The 20071-nt window shown below is 35.6% G+C and overlaps 1 protein-coding gene across 4 annotated transcripts in view; it reads right to left on the bottom strand.

Moving 5' to 3' along the window:
* LOC110801127 (heterogeneous nuclear ribonucleoprotein Q) overlaps window positions 1–19519 on the bottom strand; it is a 29895-nt gene extending 10376 nt beyond the window's left edge. Inside the window, exons 1-16 of one of the 4 annotated variants that reach the window (XM_022006442.2) lie at window positions 19218–19519; window positions 19065–19138; window positions 17604–17669; window positions 17428–17499; window positions 11275–11347; window positions 11122–11159; window positions 10925–11041; window positions 8056–8175; window positions 7876–7956; window positions 7722–7790; window positions 4529–4603; window positions 4271–4417; window positions 2201–2308; window positions 1982–2050; window positions 1845–1907; window positions 1609–1775 (exon numbers count right to left, since the gene is read on the bottom strand). In XM_022006442.2, the coding sequence (XP_021862134.1) occupies window positions 1609–1775; window positions 1845–1907; window positions 1982–2050; window positions 2201–2308; window positions 4271–4417; window positions 4529–4603; window positions 7722–7790; window positions 7876–7956; window positions 8056–8175; window positions 10925–11041; window positions 11122–11159; window positions 11275–11347; window positions 17428–17499; window positions 17604–17669; window positions 19065–19138; window positions 19218–19257 (1379 nt within the window). In that variant the 5' untranslated portion in view covers window positions 19258–19519. The remainder of the gene's footprint in view (window positions 1–1608; window positions 1776–1844; window positions 1908–1981; window positions 2051–2200; window positions 2309–4270; window positions 4418–4528; window positions 4604–7721; window positions 7791–7875; window positions 7957–8055; window positions 8176–10924; window positions 11042–11121; window positions 11160–11274; window positions 11348–17427; window positions 17500–17603; window positions 17670–19064; window positions 19139–19217) is intronic. The other 3 variants (XM_056830163.1, XM_056830162.1, XM_022006443.2) reach the window with 3 other exon arrangements.
* Window positions 19520–20071: the final 552 nt, after the last annotated feature.

The raw sequence follows: 20071 nt of genomic DNA, 5'->3' as shown, positions 1-20071 counted from the left end.
TATTCGGTGACTAACCACATTACAAGCTCGTGAATTCCCCATTGGTTACTAGTCCCAAGCCTAGCTTGGGGGAGCTAATAGTAGTGAGGTGAGGGAGTTGTAGTGTGGTACATTTTGAGCATGTTGAGTATTGAAAAGGGAAGTTCTTCTTATCATGATTGTTGTTGGAAAAAAAAATGAGTTGAAAAATGAATGTGATGAGGAGAATAAAAAGAATGTGAAGGTTCTAACTACTATGCTAATTAGACCTTCATGTTGTCTAACATGCCCATGTCAAACACTTGGCACTCTTCAATTTTTCACCACACTTCAAAAATCTCTAACCATGTATTTTTAGAAAAAGAAAATAGGAAGAAAAAAAAAGTGATAGGAGAAAATTATGCACAATAAGACGAGACAACCTTTCGAGATGGATCGACTTTACGCTTACAACAGAGCTTGAGATCAGAATTTAACTTCCAAACTAACAAGTCGGCCTGAAAAGTAAAAGTGTAAAGCACACGCAAAAGTCTTCTATAAGAGTAAAATCAGAAACATGTTTCATGAATGTCATGTCCCCAAACCAAGGATGCCCGGAGTCTGATACGAGTGTCCGACTCGGGATGGATTCAAAGCTTCGACATGGGAAATTCGAAAATCAGGACACAATAAAGAAGTGTGCAAATTTTAAATACGGATTCGGAACATGACATTTTAAAACCAAAATTATTTTCATCGTTCTTTTGAATTTTTAAAAAAATTCTAGTGTTATTAGAAAATTTTAGCATAATAAAGTGAAACTGTATGGTTAACAGTTTACCAAGTAAAAGATGTCACGTTAACAAGTAAGAATACTTTTACCATACATCTTTTGACCATAAAATAAAAAAGGGTAAAAGTACAAGAGAGTACATGCAGATAAGATGTCACGTGTTTGTGGTTCACTTTCCCGGTTCCAACACCTATCCCCATCCCATATAAAAGAAAATAGAAGTAGAATAGCAAGAAAATCCTTTTCCGAATTGAACAACAATGTTGTTGAGAAACTGCTCAATCCAGTTTCTCCCTTGCAGATCCGACCCGTGTTCCATGTGGGCATCCAGTCTGGGTCGCGTCACATCGACACAGCCCCAGAGGTACGGCTGGGGATGTAGTCGACTGCCAGCAACACACCCCCACCTAAGTCCAATTTTAGGCCAGTCCACAGTGAAATAAATTTAAAACCCTGAGAATATCTGAAACTTATATATATTATATTCCCAACACTAGCACCCATTTCTGAAAAAAGTAGAATAGATTTTGTCTACAAACACTGGCCAGATGAAAAAATAGATCCTCACAACAGAAACTCTATAGAAGAACTGAAGCTCGATTTCTTATTCATATCATTAAAACAATTAATATGCTGACTTTAGAATAAGTATTCTCACTCCCTCAGCATAAGATCAACTAGTGTTTCGATGCGTGTGCAAAAATTAACCAGATAGAAAAATCATAGATCTCATCGTCTTAAAGGATATCTTCCACTTAGTCTTGAGTTCTTTTCCTTGGTAAGTGAAAGTGTGCATGAGTTACTCATTGTGTGCATGCATAAATGTGTAAGGCTGGAAAGAAATGGATACAACTGACCGTGAGGTGGCCACATGAGAAGAAAAGGAGTCCGTAACTGGAACCTGGCTTCGACTTGGTAGCCGTGCGAATTCCGACCTTACGCTGATAAATTCATTTTCTCTTGATGTATAATCTCTTGGTATATATTCCGGTACTTGACTTGTCCTTAGACTTCTGACCTGGTACTAAACAAGACAATGTTTCAGGTGAGAGAAATCCTCAATAGAACATGTATTAAAGGATCCAGGCTATACCTTGGTAATTAGTCCAGCAAGAAATGCTCCTTTGTCAATTTCTTCTCCTCCTGATAACAGGAACTGCATACAGGAGAGTATAGTTGGTTTCATGCATCAAATGAGAAATGGAGACAAAGACACAACTAAAATCCAACCTGATCAAGGACAGATATAGCAGCTGATTCTGGGATCTCCTTTAGACTTCTCAAGCATCGGATGTCAATCTACCAGCAATAATCACATATCAAAAAAATACAAGAGAAGAATTATTAACAAAGGCAACAATGATCTTTTATCTACAAAATAAAGACAAATAGCTGTTTGCAAGAAATTAGAAACAGCACATGCTAAGAGGTTATATTGTCAGCGCTTACATCATAACGGGTAGCAATATCCAGTCGAAGTATCCGAAGCAAACGATCTTGGACAGCAGCAGGTAGTGAGACTACAGCTGCTTCATATGGATCAGCAACAATACGTTCCTGATAGTAAATCTCCATGTCAAAAAAATAACACAGCAGAAACAATGATTTGTGTTCATTTCCCCGCTCTTCAAAAGAATCAACTTACAGAAGAATCAAATTCAGCTCAAGCTACTATTTAAACACATTAACCCACATAAAAAGGAGTCAATTGCCAACGTAGAAAACTATTAACTAAGCATAACACGAAGGGCTTGTCAAAATCAGACACAAACTTTGACAACTTCTACAATAAAAATCATCGCAGGATTAAGGAACTAGGAACACGACAACTGTGTTACTTCACTTAGAAAGAGATAAATTACGTTTCTCGATATTCAATGAAGTGTAATGGCAAGTTTACTTAAAAATAGGTTTACTTCTGAGACGATAACATCATCACTTAAGTTGATGACTTGAATTTTGGATTCGGTTCAACTGTGTAAGATATGGATTATCGATATTTAGTGGAGATCATTTAGACAAAAGTGTAATTATGTTGTTTATTGGATTCAAGTAGACCTGTGTCAAACAGCTCGATCTGCTGGTCGGGTTAGGGTTGCAAATTTTCGAGTTCAGGATGTTACGTTTCAGGTTTCAGTCGCAGCATGCTTGTTCATGAGCCAAATCTTTTGGATTTGGGTCAACCAACGGGTTAGCAATTGTTTTATTTCCATTTTTTAGTTTGACATATATAACCATATCTCAATAAATAAAAAATATACAAAAACCACGAGTACAATAACAATTTATAAAAAACATACTACCCCGTTTCTAAATAGTTGCACCTTTTTTACTTTTGATACTATTCATTTATCTTATTTTGACCATAATTTCTACTAATAAATAAGAACAAGTATTATTATGTAAAATGTTACTCCCTCCGTTTTTTATTAAAATGTCACTTCCTCTTTTGGAAGGTTTCTTCATTATTTTATACTTTCTCTCCCAACCTTTGGTCCCCACTTCTTATTTATTTATATTTTCCCCCAATCTATGGTTCCCATGAAATAATAAAATATGACACCCCCAGCCTTACCCCTCAAAAAGCACAGTCCCCACTTCTTATTCATTCATTTCTTTATTCACCCCACTTGCAATTTTACAAAAAAGAATTCTCACTTGCACCATTTATATTATTCTTGCATGGGCCACTTAAAACCGTGTGTCCATGCAAGTGATGCAATTAAATAAAAACGGAGGGATTATTGGGTTTGTCTCCCAATAAAAACCGTGTGTCCATGCAAGTAATGCAATTAAATAAAAACGGAGGGAGTATTGGGTTTGTCTCCCAATAAAAACCGTGTGTCGATGCATAAGATGTTTACTCGGCCGTTTTGAACTAAAGAAGGCCAATCAAAAAGTTGGGTTTCAGGTCAACTGTTGTTCTAAATCCAGTATTTTTCGAAGCAGGTTCGGATCGTGTAAATTTTCGAATTTTGACAGGTCTACATGTATAAAGTATGCCTTAAATTAAATAGACAACGCGACTGCAGTCAAATCAAGTTCATACCTTCACATTTATATAAAAAACAAACAATTTACACCCAAAAGAACAAGAAAGAAGATCTGAAAAGGTGGCTCTTATTTGATATGTTAAGTTTTTTCAGCTTCTGAATTTTCAAAAAGACTAAGATGGAGTATTTAAATTGAAAAACCTTTTTTAACAGACACCTAGTATCTTCTCTCTCCCCATTATTTTATAAATTCCTATCATTTTACAACTTCGTATGATTTAATAAATGTGATATCCCCATATTGAAGTCCAAATATAGGACAGCCCACATCCTAAATTTTAGTTTCTGTATTAGGTATTTGGATTCACATTCATATCCATATCCAATACCAATACCAATACCTAACAAAGTCCACAAACTTTCTTCACGCAAATACGCAATTATCAATACATCCCAAAGAAAATTTATCTCATACGTGTGACAAAATTCCAGGAAAGAAACCTAATAAATACATAAATCAACCAACCTCTAGGACTTTAAACATAGGGCCACCCGAAGAAGTGAAACCAGGTTCAGCTTTGAAGACTTTGGATGGACTCATATTAGTCACTGCCCTACTTGATCCCTCACGGGCTCGCTTCTTGTTTTTCCCAAAGGGTCTTGCAACTTCCACCTGTGAATACAAAATTCCTTTTATATATTCAATAGCAAAAAAATCATTGGACTTATGAGAGACAACAATGAGAGTCATAAGTAACATCTCTGCGGTCGCACAAATACATACCTGGAGCTTAAACCAACCAGAATTTGGCCCATGGACTGTCCTATCATTCAACTCCTTGACTGCAATGTCAAGATCCTGAAAAAAAAAAGTACTCATTTTTATTTGAGAAAACCTAGGAATAAGAAGCGCCCGCTATGCAAAATGGCAATGTAAAAATCAAAAGGAAATTTTTTACCGGCAACAGCACAAACACTACAAAGTGAACTGATAACATGAGATATGCCCAAAGGTACTTTTTATACATATGAAAATTACCCATCACTTGATTGGTCTTCTGAGCAGAACAAAACTGAACCATGAATAGGTATTTTTAGCCCCAAACCACCACCTAGGACAGGAAACACATACGGTGAAAGACAACCTCAAAAAAGTCCTCCACCTAGGACCAAAATCCTTGTTCTTACTCGCCTCATCCAAAAAATTCCAACAAGACTCACGCAACTTTTTCTCAAAATATAAAACCCAGACTGCCGAGTGCCCACCCCTACAAGGATCATCCATTACCTCATTAGCTACAAAAGAAATAAAAAACACACTATGGTTGGTAGAGATACCGTACCAGGTAAGAAAAATCCAACTATTAGATAGAAACTTGGCCAAAATCTTGTAGATACTTGTAAGCTAGCTAACAGGCCCCATATCTTTACAATTATCTTAAAAATACTTGTGCACAAATACAACTCTCTTGCATATTTTTCATAAAAAATACATATGTTAAAAGTAAGGGTTCGGCCCTATGCCCCTATCTCGCAAAAACTACAAGGCCTTTTCATAATATCCGGAAGAAGTAGATGTGTTGCAAGCTGGTGATATTAAAAATTGTAGTAAAAGTTTAGAGTAGATAGTTGCAAGCTGGTGATTCAAATAAATTTTTCTTCAGTGCAATGAAAGAGAGGCATTCCGGAAATAGTATTGATGTGTTGTATGATAGTACAGGGAGGAAATTGAAAACTGTGGATGAGATCAAGACTGAAATAAGTGGGTTTTATAAGAGTTTGATTGGCACTGCCTCTGCTAGGTTGACTGGCATTAATGTGAACATTGTGAGGAAAGGGAAGCAACTTTCTGCATCTGCTGCAGAATCTCTTGTCCAGTTCAGATTCATTTCAGATTCAGAAATTGATCTTGCTCTTCAAGGAATTGATATAAATAAGGCCCCTGGTTTAGATAGTTTTTTTTTTGGATGGGGGGGGGGGGGGGGTGGCGGTGGCGGTGTTGTGAAATCTGATACCTATGAGGCAGTGAAGGAGTTCTTTGTTACAGGAGTTAACAACACCTCTGTCACCCTCATGCCTAAGGTTCAGAATGCTACAAGTATTAAGCACTTCAGGCCAATTGCTTGTTGTTCAGTTGTCTATAAACTCATCTCCAAGATTCTCACTTCTAGAACGTGTAATGAACTAAATAGTAAAGGTTATAATGGGTAGTGCAAGTAGTATTAACGCTAGAAGACAAATTAGGTGGTTAGAGTAGAGAGGCTATAAATAAGGGAACACTAGGTTTAGAAGGATATGTTGAGAATTTGGTAAAGCTTAGGCTTTGGAGAGTGGTGATCTCAAGTCACTAAACCTAGAGATTGGTGGCCTCAAGTCACTACTTTTATCCCCTTTTGTGTTCTTCATCCATCAAGCTAGTTAATATAATTTCTGCCTTTATTTTTATGCTCAAATTTATCAGTTCATCTCAGAACGCAGGCAGTTATTGGTGATGTGGTCAATTGTTCTCAAGCGGCCTTTATTCCTAAAAGAGCTATTTCTTATAACATCCTTCTGTGAACTGATAAAATGTTACTCCAAGAAGTATGATTAAGGTTGATCTGAAGAAAGCTTAAGACTCACTGGACTGAATTGGGGCTTCCAACTAGCTTTTATTCTGATTAATGGCTTTCCCACTACTCCTATCCCTGCTAAGAAAGGCTCTGGGAATGGAATACCTGTGAAGGTGCTTGTCTGATCTCTCTGAGAATCCTGATTTCAGGTACCATCCAAGGTGTAAAAGGTTGGACATTACACGTTGTCTGAATTGGGGTTTCCGACTAGATTTTATTCTGATTAATGGCTTTCCCACTACTCCTATCCCTGCTAAGAAAGGCTTAAGAAAGGTTCTGGGAATGGAATACCTGCCAAGGGGCTTGTCTGCTCTCTCTGAGAATCCTGATTTCAGGTATCATCCAAGGTGTAAAAGGTTGGACATTACACATATGTTTTCAAAGTATGGGATTTCAAGTATGACTCATCCCAAACCCATGGGTTTGATATCTAACCCCATACCACATTCCTATGATGAACCAAACACCCCTTATCAATTTGTTCTCTACTTTTTCAATACAAATAAATTTTGAAGTTTGTTTTCAAGGCTATGCTGATTATATTTATTAATGATTGCATTTGCATTAAAAATTTTAAACTTGCGATCAAAGATTTCCATCAGTGGATGTTTAAGATTGAACAGAGTTACCTGGTTCGTGGTTCGCTTTGGTACGGGGTACGAGTTCGGGTTCGCGGTTCGCGGGTAGCTGATTTTAGGTTCGCGGGTAGCGGTATGGATTATTTTATTTTTTTTAAAATTCAAATTAACAAATAAAAAGCAACCACCATCTTCATTCTTCGGCAGTTCGGCTTTCCAGTTCTTCACCTCGACCTCATCCATGGCTATTATTTTCAGCAAGACGAAAGAACAACAAAAACAACAATTGAAGGTAGGAATCAACACATATGTAATTCTCAAACAAAAGCCCCAACATATTTTATCTTCTATCGCTTTCCCGGACTTTCAATCGTTAAAACTAGGGTTTTGGTTTGGTTCGTGAAAAATCGCGAATTGGATCGCCGGAGAACCACGAATTGGTACAGGCGAACCGGTTCGCGGTTCGCGGGGGTTAGGGGCGAACCAGGTAACACTGAGATTGAATCATTAGGTTAATATTTTTTTTTGCTATAATGTTGAGTTTTGACGGATGATATTGGTTCTTTGTTCTTATCATACACGAAGCACGCACGCACACATTATACATGCACATACACCCCCCCCCCCCCCCCATCCCACCCCACCACCACATGTGTGTGTGGAAGTTAGGAAAGCAGTTCACTTACATCAGACGTTTAATGAAATAAAAGAGTATTACCACTAGACTAAAAACAAAGGTAAAGAATGCATCTCCATAGGAGTAATATAGTAGAAAAGGATATATTACCTGTCTTTTAACATAATGGACAAACCCAACTTGTGACTGACCCTTCATAGACAGAACTACTTTTTCTATCTGAAATGCCATAGATGTTGCAAAATTAGTTTCATACAGAATCACCTTTTGCTACTTACACAAACTTCTGAAAATTGGCTCATACCTCTCCATAAGAACCAAACAACTTCTTCAAAAACCCTTCAGTTACATCAGTCGGAAGGTTTCTGATAAATGCAATCTTCACCTGATGTTAAGCAATCAACATGTCAAGTATATTCCGTATTCACAGCGAGGGAAAGAGGCACTAAAAGAAAAAAAAGATAAAACACAAGCCACAGGCCACCTTGGCAAGTTCCTCTGGATCAATTTCAGGTTCCTCCTCAGCCCACTGCACAGTTGGATGACATTTACCACCAAGAACAAATTCTGATTTTGAGCTCAATCTAAATGCATGTCCAGCAGCCTGTAATTATCAATTTTAAGGAGGTATTGAGATAGGTGATTGTGGAACTGATAAGCCCTAATTAGGCAATATCAGCATTAGTAATTACAATTTTGAAATAAGATTTTAGGTGCTGAGCAGAAACTGATAAGCAGATACAGAGTATTTGTGTCAGCGAGAGATTTCTTTGATTGGTAACAATTAATGATTTACCTTAAACACCACTCTTGTGAGTACACTCCTTATATAAAAATGAATCTAGGCCATTGGATTAGGAGGGATCTAACCGCATGATTAGCCGCGTTCATTAATATCAAAGTTGTAAATAAACAGATTTGTCTTATACAAGTTAGAACATGTTGTATGTTTGTTTAGAACATGATGTATGTTTTTGTAGAACATATTTTATATATTATTTTTTTTAAAGCTTTATGTTTTCTCAGAACATGAAAGAAACCATACATAAACTTCAACTCCACTTCTGCTCACCAAATTTCCCAAATTTGTTCAAATTAAGTTCGTATTTAATCTTCAAATTATTTAAAATTTTGTTATAATACTTGCATATAATCTTCTAAATTTGAACTAGAATAAGCCATTTTTCATCTTAATTAAAAGAAAAAGATTTTCATCCATGTTTCTATTCCTCCTCTTTCTCTCTCTTCTTTCATCATCATTAGAGTAGTTGATTCAATCATGTTTATGTTGTGCTGTTAAGATTAGTTGAACTTAAAAAACTTTGTTGAGTTTAAGCTAAAAGTTTCAATGGATTCTATTTGAGGAGAGAGAATGAGTGTTTTTTAGTAGAAAAGAAATGGGGGAATGTAAAGAAATTTATTGAATTTAGCTTTAAAACTTCATTAATTCTTTGAGGAGAGAGAATGAGTATACTTGAGTAGAAAAAAAGGGTCTTCAAATTTCACATAATTGGGGATGAAAAATAAAGAACCTACATTATAACTTGATGAACAAGTAATCAATAAATTTTAGAACAACGGGATAGGAAGGAGGAGTTGGAAACATTTTGCTCATTTCGTGAAAATGAGCAAAACAATTTGCTCATTTCGTAAATGAGCAAAAAGAATATCAAATGAGTAAATTTTCCGGAAACAAATAAGCAAATTCTATTGCCAAAAATAATGTGTTCAAGTGAATTGTGTTTATTGATTCAATTACTTCATGAATATTGCACTTAACTTTTTAAATTATTCCCTGTGGTGGTGCGGTGGTTGTTTGGGAGGAGGGGGTGATAGAGAAACATGAGGGTCAAGATGTTGGCTCATATAGTTGGATGCTTGAGGAGAGAGAAAATGAGCCTAATTATGGATTAAGGAAGTTCGGTGGAATTACAACGTTTGTGGTGGGGTGGCTGGTTGGGCAGAGGAGAGGAGAGGAGAGGAGAGAAAAATGAATATGTTCATGGAATTGAATTTAATTATAGTTGAGTTGGAAAAGAAGGGGGGAGAGAAAGAAACAAGCAGCTAACACGAGGACCGATTTTTGGAAAAGCTGGGTTTTGCAGTTTATTTTTTAAAATTACTCATACCAGATGCCCCGTAGCCCTTAATTATACAGAGAGAATTTGCTCCGTTAGATCTTGTTGATTGAGCGGTCGAGATTATATATATATACTGAAGTAAGGGAATTTGCCACATTAATGCCAGACAAAACTCCATTGACAAATTGGAATACAGATTGTCAAATATGAAAACAATTACGGCTAAATGTTGGATAGAATAGGCACATGTATTTTTTTCTTTTCTTTTCGAATCCAGCAACAGTTCACTATTTGTATACACCAAAATGGCATACCAACATGGAACTTCCTTATTTTTATACAGCAATCTGGAAATTCAGCCATAATATGTACTGGGAAATCAAACTCGTCAACAAGGAAGCATCTACCCCCAGGAAAAATGTTAAAAATAAAAAATAAAAAATCCTAAGGTGGAAAAGATGCACGACTGTGTTATTGTCATATAAATTACGCGCAAACAAAGTGTTGCGAGTATTCAAGAACAGGTAGAGTATGAACTGTGGATGTTGAACTGTACTTGATACTTCAGAGTAACAAGAATAGTTCTAATCATAATTTAATTAGAACACTGATATTTCGTTTTCTGTTAAGATGTTTGAATTGTCTAACAGCTTATTTTAGCACTTCTGATATTCTTTGATGCATGACAGCATGAGAGACGGCAGAAAACAAGTTGCCATGAAATAGCATTGAACGATTATGAGAATTGATAAAGTATAAAGCACATTGGCAATAAGGCAATACGAATAAGCATGGAATGGGAAACAATATTGTTATTGAATGTGGAGAAGGGCAAATTGCAATCGAGAAACCACGAATCTCATAAACCACATTGTTAATGGAAGGAAAAATTTACATTCCAAAAGTAATTATATATTCTATTAGTTTAAATTGCTATGGATGATGAACAACACCTGGGAATCAAAAAAATTCCAGATGCTGGTCAACATAGAGTGAATCTTTCTGATTTTCAATACCTAATTGGCTGGAACTTGGAATTCAGACTTTGTTCTTGGTTCCAAAAAAGCTATTAATTGATGTCAGTTATTAATTTTATTTTTTTGAAGCCCTTATTTTAATATAACCCTATCCAACACATGCTGAACCAAGTGTCAACCTCACGAACCTGAGCCTCTAGCCTGTACGAATTCAGATGCAATAATAAGTCACCCATCATCTCCACAGGTCAAACTTAGGAAAGTAAACATTCAGAAGGAGAGGAAAATTACTCACAGCATGTGATGAGAAATGCACAAAACCAAATCCCCGATTTTGTTGCTTTTGAGTAGCAAGGGTAACTCCATCGCTAGACAGCATGACAAGGTTTACAGAATCCACATCCTGAAAAGCCTGCAGGAAAAGAGAGCCTCTTTTTTCAGCCAAAACAACACTACACAAATTTACAAACAGTCACGCAACTACAGGCATACCTGCCTAACCACTCTGCCAAACTCATCCGGACTCCACTCTGAAAGAAACAAAGTTCAAACATAAAATCTTAGCATTGACAGTAATAATGAAAGACATAAAGCTTTTTATCATTCGTCAATGACTGAAAGATAGAGGAAGAAACTGGAACTGACCTTTGGGAAGATTACCCAGAAACAGTGAATTCTGCTCAGTTGATGGAAGAACCCCAATTTTCCTGCCTTCTAGCTGACATAAAAGAAGAGGAAGGTGAAACCGTCGCAAAAAAACAAGTAGCTTGAGATACATGAATACTCTAAAAATCCGAGTACCTCAAATTTCTCATTTCTCAGGTATAATATAGTACAAAACAAAACCACTTCATAAAATCCCTACTTTGGCAAATTTGCCGAAAACTTTCTGTGCATTGAAGTATTCCAAAATAATCCCAATTGTGAAGATGACATTCTAAAATGGTAACAGGCATAACAGTGCTAACTCTGTTAAATATTAAAATTTTAATACTTCGTATAAAATATTTCATCTAAAATAACATACGAAGTATGTGATATTTAGAGCCTGTGTATTGTGTCTGACAGGCTGGTGGGGGAGTGTCGATGCATGTAATCATAAACTTCCACATAAAATTTTATTAAAAAAAGTATAGTTCTAATGAAGAATTAACATCATTATGTCTGGGACCATATCTGAAAGTCATCATAGTTCAGATACAGATTCTTTTTGGTAATCGGCCCAAAGTAGAGATTACATAATGTGGTTTTTCCTCTTGCAAAAACCGCAATAAAGACAATACTTCCTAAGGAGGACACCATACAACCAAGTGCCAATACTGCATCAGAAGCACTGGAAAACGTATAGAGTTCACCTTATTTCTCCTGATATGATCAGGTCTGATCCAATATGAACTTATTTTTTTCTGTCTGATTCTTAAGAATTAAGATTTGAATAAAAACTTACAATTATTATTAATTTAAAAGGTTAAATTATTATAGTTATAATCAATATTACTAGTAAAAAATGTCATTCAAATTTATAATATAGTCATTGTAAATTATACATTATCGATTTGACTATGCTCGTGATTTAACTACTTTTTATTTATATAGAACTTGAGTTCTAACTTGAGTTCTTCATCTAAATATTTTTTATTCAAAAAATAAAACGTATTAACATGAAATAAGGTATTAATATTAATAATAACGAAAAAATTGAAAAAAGAAAAAAAAATTACCTATTGTATTAACATGAACTATTTTATTAATATTAACATGAAACATTATATTAATATTAACATCAAATATTGTATTAATGTTATGATCTAGGAGTAGGACATACGGTTCTGGTCTCTACATGAAATCGACAAATGGGTTTGGTTTGGACATATTATTTATGATCTATACATGATCCGGACTATAGGTTATGATCTGGACAGATCGGTTCTAGACAAATCGCTCGGTTCTGATCTAGATCGGTTCTAATCTGGATATGATCTAGACATATCAGCTTTGATGGTGGACATGATTTGGACGGATCCGTTCTGATTAGATATTATTTGGACATATCAATTCTCGTCTGGTCATGGACAAATTGGTGTAAATTTGGAAATGATCTTGATAGATCGGTTCTCTTATATTGATTTGATCTGGACATATTGGTTATGATCTGTACATGATCTGGACATAATACCACTGATCTAGACATGATCTAGAGATATCGGTGCCGATCTGGACAAAATCTGGACAGATTGGTGCAGATTACCTATGAAGCACGGGTACTTCCCCGGAGTGTCCTTTCCTGTACCGGGGACGGGTACGGTACAGTGTGGGTGCAGGTACGGGACGGATACGTCGGAGACACGTCCCCTGGACGACTTTTGAATGGTGGGTACGTCAAGTTCAGTAGGGGACGGCTAGGGAAGTTGATGGGGACGTTTTGGGGACGGATTTTAAAGCTTTAAGATGTACCCTTCTCTCTTTTTCCTCTCTTTTTCTCAGATCTAGGCCTTACCAGGCCTTACCCGGAAACAAAGACATTGTATCTTGAAGAATTTGAAGCCCTATATCTAGAAATTGACGGTAGGGAAAGGCGGGAGAAGAACAACTATATTGGGGCATTTGTTGTTGAAGAAAAAACGAGTTGATTGCACTCTTTAATTTTTGGTTTCGCTGATAATTGACTAGCCTAGATAATCGCCATGGCTATGTCTTTATTTTCTTCCGGTGAGTTTTGCGTCGTTGGTGACGGTGAGTGGGAGATTTGCATTTCTTTTTACCTTTTGTTTTAAATAAAAGTACCACTCACATATAATTAATCATAAAAAGAAAAGGTGGGAAGTGGGTACCCACGTGGCCACCTTTTGTCTACCAGAGTACCAGTACTATCGCCTCCACTTCCCGCAGCCCGCCTCCTTTTCCCTTCTCATTCTTGCCCAACTTTCTCTCACCTGTTCTTCACCATCATCATCATCATAAAACCCAGCCATACCAACCAAAATAAGCCATTATATCACCCCAAAAAATTGTTAAAACCACCCTAAACATTCTCGTCAAAATCCATAAAACCATTAACAAAATTTGCAACAAAACACACCCCAATTTTTGCACATCAAATTAAAAAAAAATATTGAAGTAAAATCGAATACGGGGGCGGCCATGGCAGCCAGTGCTGGCAGAGATGGTAGTTGGGCTGCAATGTTCACGACTTCACGGTGGCGTTATCGTTGGTGTAGCACCGACATTCGCGGCTAGTTTCTTCATAATTCTTTTTTTTTTAAGGACATCGGAAATTGGGGATTAATTAACAATGGTCTTGGGGTAGAGAAGTAGAGGAAGGGCCGCAGATGGTTGGCTGAGAATTAGAGATGGTGAGAAGCTATGGAAGGAGAAGAAAAGGAGAGAGACTGCCATGGAGAAAAGAAAAAAAGGGGGGAAAAAAATTAGAGCCAATGGTTTTTTTTTATTGAAAAATTAGAGTCAATGTTAACGGAAAAGTTCACGGAATTAATGGAAAATGGTCATTAATAGCATATTGTGCATGTTTACAAAACCTCAGGGGTATTTGGTGCATTTCTGAAAAGTTAAGGGTATTTGGTGCATTTCATGAAAAAACTATACAAACAACTAATTATTAATTTTAAGTGCTAATATTTTCCAAATAAGATGTTATCCCCCAAACATGCAATGGAAGGAATTTAAATAGTAAGGGGAAAACTAGAAAGTTCCACATACAAAGAGTGCAAGAAGTGCCTTCCACACAAAACCGCCCCATACACGTATCTAAAACAGCCTGGCTTTTGCCTTCCACACAACAGCTCGCACCTAAAGAGGAACATTAGCCTTTCATGTGGAAAAGGTATCGAGGAGGCGAAGTAAAAAGAAATAAATAAACTGAAAAGAAAATGTCCCTCTTGAATCACCTATCCGTAACCAAAAATCTAACATATCATAAAACAGAAGATCAAGAATCTCGAACATCGAAGTAAGCACTCATGAAAATCCCAAGCATTCTACAGGTAAAAAAATATATATATATAAAAAAAATATATATATAAAAATATATATATATATATATATATATATATAAAAATTAAAAAAAAAAAGAGTATTGCCCGGTGATAATAAATGGAAATAATAAGGCAAAGGATACACATTTAAAAAAATCAAATTCAACTTTTGTTTAAAAAGCTAAATTCTTTTCAAACGTCCTCTACTCACTACCTAAAATATAGCCAACGGGGAGAAGAAGAGGGCACCCAAAATATAAATTTCCACGGACAAACAAGTGTCACCGCAAAACATCCATTTTGGCACTACCTAGATTTTCCCCTAATAACACAATACTACATGGAATCCACATCATCCTCTCACCGCCACATTCCCACGAGAAACATTTGCAAGAAAAACTATCGAATCCCAAACTTCCTTCCATTTTGACCGACACACTATATACCTCTTCACAAACTTGTTTCTTGTTCTTTTAACCAACCAACGCCCCCAATATCTCGTAATATTCTTGGCCGTATCTACAACAACCATGGAATCTTAAGTAAGGAAAAGTAATAGAAAGGGAAACCGTGTAAGCAAGTTAAGAGCATCCTATGAAACTAAGACATCCTTCCACTCATAAAGTCCTTACTTCCTCACAATTCTTCCAATCAAAAGATACCCATAGAACTTCTCAGCTGAACACTCTTAGAAGCAGACTTAAACAAATAATAGTCAGCTATGAATTTGCGTATCTGATTCAATAACACCTCCGATAATGTTATGATTGAGTTAATCTCTGCTAAGCAACATTTGGAGACGTTGATCCTCAATTCTTAAATCACATCAAAGATTGCAACATTTGGACCTTCTATTGAATATAGCAACGTCAGCGACCATAACAGTGTGTATAATCTATGTAAATGTAGGCATTAAAAAATTATAAATGCCATATAAAAGTCAAAGGTTGACTTCCATTAATTAGAAATGATAAATAAAATTAATTAATTTGGGCTTTTAAATTACATTTGCCTATTTAAATTTGACTGTCATTTATTTAATACATTAGGCGCCATAAATGGATTTGGGTCATGCCTACAGTGACGTAAACAAATCAACATAAATGGATTTGGGTCATGCACAGTGACGTAAACAAGACACATGACTCTCCTCTCTCCCCACCTTGACTCAGTTCAACTATCTTTTCTCCATTATCTTACCAAGCACATCAACCCCAAGTGAAAAGAAAAGATAAAAGTTTAAACGACGACATCTATTTGCACCGAACTAACTTGTTTATCACGTAATTGTTTTTTCTACTTTTTAATTAATAATTTATTGGATACGTAGAGTGGCAACATTTCAACGCCTCACAATGATGTTGTACAAACAAGATAATACTGTCATAAGATCATCAGCATTCAATCAAAGTACAAGATCATAGCATCATTGTCTTTAAAGTCCTAAATGGTAAGAGAAATTGCAACAAATAAGCATAGCTTCCTGTTCCTAATCACTTGGGAATGTTCAAAAGTACATTTTCCAAATGCTTGTGATTATTGTCCTATGGAATTACTTGATAAACATCAGCCCCCTCGAGAGATACTGCCTTCAATCTACATAAAAGCAAACCTTTCAAAGAACTTCTCACACCAGGCATGGTACCAAAAGAAGATTTTTGACTCTTTATAAACCATCTAACAAGTGCCTTGAACGTACTCGTTATAAACCCTAGCAGAACTCGCTATAAAAACTCCAAACCTAACATGATGGGGTTCCAAAGTACAAACACTAACACAATAAGAAGTCTTACTAGGCATGCTCTCTTCAACTTAAAAACATACTTAATATTCAGCTAAAATTAGTTTTAATAAGTAAAAATCAATTTTAGAAAATAGAACCTTAGTAATCTCAATTTAAAAAAAATCCACTGGTGAATCGATTAAAATCAATTTCAACCAGTAAAAAGTGTGTTCATCATAATAATTCAATTAATTTAGTAAATATCAGGTGAAGTGATTGGCATGCCATCCAACCTAACCCTACCAACCTAACCTATCAATCCCATACTTCATCATAATAGAACTCTTCTAGAAGGCTTCCTTTCCCAAGGACATGATTAACTAATTTACTTTCAACTTTTTTCATTTATGTCACACCATCCACTTACCCATAAGTCATACAATTTTCTTAAGAGAAAGATTGTCTATAACCTTTAAGTGACAAATCTCATCAAATTCACCCGACGGAAAACCTTCTCCTACCACAATTGACCAACAAAAGATCTCTCAAATTTTTATGGACAAGCACTTATGCCGAAGTTCTCACCCACCATATTAAATAAAGCACTCAAAAAAACCAATCAACTACACTGGACCGGCTCTATGAATGAAATGAGAAAAAAAAAAAAAGCATATTATAGAGCTAAAGCCATAGGGTGACGATACAATTTCGGAAAGGCAAGATGATGTGGATTTGAATAGTTATGGTCAAGATTCAAAGTCAACATCACAGTTCGGGTTTAAAGAGTTGTACTAGAAAAAAGAATCAGTGGCGTACAAGGAGTCTTCTAGGCTTAATCTTAGTCTAACTAAGATAAGTCGTATCTTTTAGTGTTTTAGTAGAAGTCTTAAACAATAACGTATTTTATTTTTATTAGGAGTGCTTGTATAATTAGGTGTTTGTTTCCTACGTATTTTAAAATTCTTATATTGCCTATATAAAGGGCCTTACGTTTTTATTTTCAAGCACGTTTTGATTTAGATTGTTAGAGTTTTGAGTTTTGTAATAATTTCCAAGCAGTTACATAATGCAACTCACTCTTACCAGAATTCCAGCTTTGTCCTTCACAGCTCTAACAGCAGCTTCTTTGGTTGAGAAACGAAGAAAGCAATACCCCTGAAATAGGATGATATGCCAAATAAAATTCTGATAGCAATATAACATAACACGATAAAATAAAATAAAACTAATCAATAATTGAAAGGGACAGAAAAGTGAACCTTCGCATTGCCTTTCTGGTCCTTAATCATCCGTACCTCCACGACTTCCCCACATGTGGAGAACACCTAAAAAGCATTTTTTAAAAATAAAGATAAGCGAAAATGACCAAGATAGCGTTGCACTTTCAAACACCCAATATAGACAACAGGGAACTAAATCCAGTTGCATCAAAAAATAGTGACCGCGTTGTGGCGGTTTTTCGAGCTAACCGCGACCTTTATATAAAGCCGCAACAGCCATGAACCATCCAAATCTGCCACAAAAGTTCTTCCATAAATTGTTGTCTGCTTATCTTAATTGTGGCCACTTCCAAGATTTAAATCCCTGTTGTGTTGACTCAAAAGTTTGAGTTGAAAAATGAAATCAAATTGAATAACACTCTTTTTGGTTACTAAGAACTCCAATTGGCTAACTCAAAATTCTAACGACCATGACTTAAGAAAATTTTGGGCTTCCTACCATAGAAGAATTCCAAACAGAAATCCACCACCCCACACCAAGAACTTTCTGCAATACCACACCAGCGCTCCTCAAAAGTAACCGTAGGAGATGGATCCATAGTATCTTAAGTGGTATTAGACTTTTTAACTCACATTATCTTACATTAGCTGCTAGTAGCATAGCGGTGAATGCATGTATTTGGATCTCAAGTTCAAGTCTTTTTATTTTTTTCTTATAGGAACAAGTTCATATCTTAAGGGGCCACATATATATATTTTTTTTGCAGTTATCAATCAAAACAACCTATATTAACAGTTGGTGCATTCTTCTAGAGAAAAGGTGGACCCACTCAGAAAATTTACTGGATACGCCACCAATGTCGACAATACATAACCACTGGGAAAACATCCTCCAATATTTTCCGAAAGGGGATAATGTATCAACAAGAGAAAACAACAAGCACAAGTTGTATTCTACTAATTTCCCATCTCATAAATGTGTCAAGTTATAATCTATCCTTTCAAGGATAATATCAATAGCATGCACACAAATTCAACTCATAAAAACATAAAATTCAAGAAAAAAATAGTTTGCAACAAATAAAATATATTTTCCCACGTTTGGTATGATGAAAGGAAGTGATAGGAATCTCATATTTGGTACAACAATAGTAAAGGAGGTAAGAGAAGGGAAGGGGAAAACGTGGGAATAAGATTTAATATTTTGTTTGACATATATTAATTTTCTCTTTCGTAAAACTTTTATTAAGGCAGTTTCCCTTCCAATTCCCTTCCTTTCCTTCCCTTCCCTTTCCCATATAATTTTTGGAACTAAACACAAAAAACGTTATTTTTCCTTTCCTTTCTTTTCTTTTACTTCCAATTCCTCCAACCAGGCCATAATCTATCCTTTCAAGGATAATAGCATGCACACAAATTCGACTCGTAAAAACAAAACTTTCAAGAAAAAAATAGTTTACAACAAATAAAAGACCAATTTAGATAGGTATAAGAATAAACCTCTCGAATTAAGGCTTCAGTAACTGATTGAGCAAGTCCACCAACAAAGATTTCCGTTCCTTTGACACGATATTCTTCAAAAAAAACAAAACCAATCAATAAAATTCAAAAAACAATTGACAAAAAAATTCAACATAATTATTGAATACTTACGGTGATCTGCTGAACTATTATCAAAATAATTATTATTCATCTTTAAACAAAAAATAATTTGACAATAACAGCAACCACTTAGTTCAGCGGAATTTGAGGTTGAAGCCGAATATCTTTGAGGGGGATTTTTTGGGAGAAAATTGGTAGGACCTTGAACTCGTCGAACCTCACTGTATGTGGATGCTTTGCGCCTTTGCTGGGGGAGGAGAGGAGAGAAGGGGAGAGGAGGGATAGAGAATTAGACACAGATTGATCGGCAAAGTTACAAAATCGTCCCTTTCGGGAGAGGTCGGTTAGGCCCCGGTCACCAGCGACAAATTTATCTATACTTACAGGTAAAATAGTATTTTCATACAATATGTTGAAAAGTCAAACAAAGTACAAATCATCGGCAACAATGACATTAATTAATACAATAATGATAATATTTATGCAAACGGTGACAATATTTATATCCTCCATTCCGGAAATATTGCACCATGGATGACTTTTACTACTTTGACTCCTAATATCTCAAATCGTGTACAACTAAAAATTATAAAAAAAAATAATATTTAAAAAATATATATCAACCCGAATCTAACATGACCCCACATGATTAAAATTTTCTTACATACAAATCATAAAAACAGCCAAAGTCGTAGTGTGAATAATGTAAAAAATAAATGATGCGAATTTCCGGAACGGAGGAAATATAACACTTCGTATACATACTTTTACTCATTCATTTAATATATAACACTTTTACCCATTCATTTAATATGTAACACTTTTACCCATTCATTTAAGTGAACCCTTTACTTTTTACCCATTCATTTAAATGATCCCTTTACTTTTTCTATTTCATTTCATTT

This window comes from Spinacia oleracea, chromosome 5 (genome assembly GCF_020520425.1).
Source record: "Spinacia oleracea cultivar Varoflay chromosome 5, BTI_SOV_V1, whole genome shotgun sequence".
NCBI classification, from domain to species: Eukaryota; Viridiplantae; Streptophyta; class Magnoliopsida; order Caryophyllales; family Amaranthaceae; genus Spinacia; species Spinacia oleracea.
The sequence above is the reverse complement of the archived record's forward strand: the minus strand, read 5'-3'. Positions and strand labels throughout refer to the sequence as shown.